Below are 3,153 nucleotides of genomic sequence, written 5' to 3'. Positions count from 1 at the left end.
TGAAAACTTTTGTCACGTAGTGATCGTCTTCTCAATAGAACATCTTTGATAATGTCTTCTGGCCAATCAGAATCAAGATAACGGCGTGGTGTTGTTGCAGGAAGTCCCGACGGAGAATACTTTTGCGGTAGTACATCTCAATACATCGATACAAAATTACGTGTTGATAGAAATCAACACGTAATGAAATAAGACCACACGGTTTGATGATTGATAGGTGTGTGGGCTGTCTTTCATGTTGACACACAGAACAATGGGGGCTATCCACCCTTATCCACAATGTAAAGTAATTCACACATCATCTTCCCTCTTCTCTCTGTGAGGAGCAGCAGGTTCAGCTTTCAGAACAACAAAAAACATATGTCGCGTAGTAATACATTTATTTATTTTTCTTCTCAATATAATACCAGAATGTGTATTTTATGTTAGTATTTTAAAAAATCTCCTGGGGTAGAATCCCCCCAGACCCCCCTGCAGGGGTTGGGTTTTCAGTATGTCAACTCTTTCACTTGAGAGGAAATTGCAGGATTGGCTCCAAGTCGCCTTTTTTATTTACTACAGTTCAATTTGGACTGAGACAGGGAAATAATCTAAACCTCACGCGTGGCGTTTCACTGTCAAGGTGAGCGTGTATGTAATTACATTGCAAATACTGACTTGAGCCCCACCACTGCATGGGTTAGCCCTACCATAGATTAACCAACTAAAATACTCTGGAGCCGCCACTGATTGCAAGAGATAAGCTTATAGATGTTGATCAAAAGTAAATAAATAATTTAGGATGGATTCCATGTGACAATATTGATGGTTGTCTTCTTGTATAATTACAATAGACTGAACCCTAAGTATGTGGTATATGTTATTATCTCTTTTGGAGCACTTTCTATACAATAAATGCAACATTTTCATTAATTTCCTTTAAATATATAATTGTAAAACCGGGCAGGAAATGCGCATTTTATATATAGAGTATCTGTCTGTTTGAAAAAAAGGGGGAAATGCAGCGCTTATATCATATCTAATTTAAGCCAATGTTAAGACTGATACAAATGAATGCTTTGGGACCATTTGGTAGTTAGGGTTGGATTAATATTAGTTTTTAGGCAAATGTTGGGTGTTTTGTAGCTTGTAAATGTTTCGGTATAAAACATGAACTACTTGCAACATTTTGAAAGGAATTTTCTTTTTTTATACTTGTAATTTTATTTGTTTGTGAAAAACCTGAACAGATTTGAAGAGTCATAGTTGGTGTCAACCAGTAAAATTATGAGTTTTTTCTCATATGTGCCACTCACCCCTGGACACCCCCATGTTGGGTCCAATCTTGAGGCGTGGGTGGATTTGGATGACGGTGCTCCACACCACGTCACAGGCAAAATGTCCCGGGATGAACTGCATGGTGGCTGCCAGGTAGTCTCTGGCCTGGTAGCTCTCCTCTGTGTTGTAATCTGTGTGGTGACATTTAACACAAGAACATATACATATAAGAGTTTAAAGACTTGAAATTAAAGGGTCGATTCACCCATATGACTTGTGGTTTTACCATCAGAGTTGTTAAGCCTCTGCCTGAACAGAGACTCGTTCTTCCAGATGTCCTCCTCACTCTCAGCCACCAGCAGAGAGTTACACACATGGCTGTCGTGAAGGTCCTGCAGCAGCATGCGCTACACACACACACAGACGTACACACACACACACACACACACACACACACACACACACACACACACACACACACACACACACACACACACACACAAAACATAATTGAATATGGAGGTAGGTTTGTCTCAATAGTATTTGTTTGAAAAGTTTGACAACCAGAGTGAATTCTGTAAGTGTAAAAAACCTTCCAAAATGCAAAAAATATTTTTTATCTGAAACTATATTAGGGGGGAAATATACAAACAAATTCTTAAAAATAAAGCATACATCTATCCAGAATCTAGTTTTCTTTTCAGTAAAAAAGTAAATTAAAAACGGACTAATTGAAAGTATTTATTTGTGGATACAAAATGTTTTTGTAGATCTCAATTAGACTTGTAAAGTTACATATTCCATACAATGAATTTGAAAAGGATGAACACAAATCTGTGTGTGCCCCTGGGCCATTTTCAGATAGCCTGATGATGATGTGGCATTTCAAAGAAAAGCATGCAAATCTTCCACCATATGTTAAGTTCTAACCTTTCAATTGTACCTTTTAATAATGTCACAAAATGGCATTGTTACTTTATCTGTATGATTTTCTAGAACATTTGTAGTAATGTCTGTGATGATGTACCTGATTGACTATTCTGCAGATTTCCCCGATCCTCCTGACCACCATATGATGCAGGTGTAGGTACTCCGGCTGCTCCTGCTCTCCTTCCTTCTTCTCCAACTCCTCAGCACTGACCTCTTTGACCTCTGTGAAACACCTGCAGAAATATGAAAAACCTGAGAAATGTCTGATCCAGAGACCAGCCGTGATCAAGCATCTGAGAATCTGTTCTAGGAATTGTGACTGGGATTTAAAGGTCCCCTATTATACTGTTTTTGATCAATATATTATAGGTCTCAGATATAAACAAAACATGTCTCTGAAGTGTTTGACTCCAAACACCAAACAGATCCTTGCAGCATCCCATAATCCCCTCTGTTTCAGCCCTGTTTCAAAAGTGCTGATTCTCTGTCTGTTACTTTAGATGAAAATAAGGAGCCACTCCCCACGCCCCTCTGAGAGTTATTTGGTTAATAAGAACACAATAGCCGCGTTCACATCGGAGTACTTTTCCCCTTTAGTTCCGTTAGTACCCCTTATGTTGCGTTCACACCAAAAAGAGTACTTAGTGCCGGGAACTTTTACCCCCATTTTTAGTGCCTGCTAGAGAGGTGGTACTATCCTGGGGGGAAAAGTGCCCCACTTCTGATTGGCTGGGCGAATTGCAAACCACGCCCCGTAAAACTCTGAAAAGTTTTGTGAAGCCGCCATTGTATTTGTGGCATTAGCATTATTAGCATTAGCCCCGCGCACCAACGGAGAGAGAATAACTTATGGCAACACAAAAAAAAACATGGGATCGGTGGAGTGATGAGGAGGTGTCGGTGTTCTGGCGATTTTCCCCAATTCTGGGGACTTCCAGCGGGGACTTCGGGTGGCAGTATACGCCG

The 3,153-nt window shown here is 40.0% G+C and overlaps 1 protein-coding gene across 1 annotated transcript; it reads right to left on the bottom strand.

The window, feature by feature from the left end:
- Window positions 1-1,278: 1,278 nt before the first annotated feature.
- LOC104962670 (protein SZT2-like) lies at window positions 1,279-2,476 on the bottom strand. The gene is made up of 3 exons (XM_010791123.1): window positions 2,285-2,476; window positions 1,544-1,664; window positions 1,279-1,448 (listed from the first exon to the last, which is right to left on the bottom strand). Exons 1-3 carry the CDS (start codon window positions 2,327-2,329, stop codon window positions 1,279-1,281), a joined length of 336 nt encoding a protein of 111 aa, XP_010789425.1. The 5' UTR covers window positions 2,330-2,476.
- Between the last annotated feature and the right edge of the window lie 677 nt (window positions 2,477-3,153).

Source organism: Notothenia coriiceps, unplaced genomic scaffold, assembly GCF_000735185.1.
Source record: "Notothenia coriiceps isolate Sejong01 unplaced genomic scaffold, NC01 NC01_scaffold00035241, whole genome shotgun sequence".
In the NCBI taxonomy this organism is placed as follows: Eukaryota; Metazoa; Chordata; class Actinopteri; order Perciformes; family Nototheniidae; genus Notothenia; species Notothenia coriiceps.
The sequence above is the reverse complement of the archived record's forward strand: the minus strand, read 5'-3'. Positions and strand labels throughout refer to the sequence as shown.

What these genes read in the sequence shown, in the direction of transcription:
- LOC104962670 (XM_010791123.1), bottom strand. Translation starts at nt 2,329, where the DNA reads ATGGTGGTCAGGAGGATCGGGGAAATCTGCAGAATAGTCAATCAG. An exon ending in TCTGCAGAATAGTCAATCAG is followed by an intron (nt 1,665 to 2,284) that starts GTACATCATCAC and finishes GTGTGTGTGTAG; the next exon opens with CGCATGCTGCTGCAGGACCT. An exon ending in GAGGCTTAACAACTCTGATG is followed by an intron (nt 1,449 to 1,543) that starts GTAAAACCACAA and finishes GTCACCACACAG; the next exon opens with ATTACAACACAGAGGAGAGC.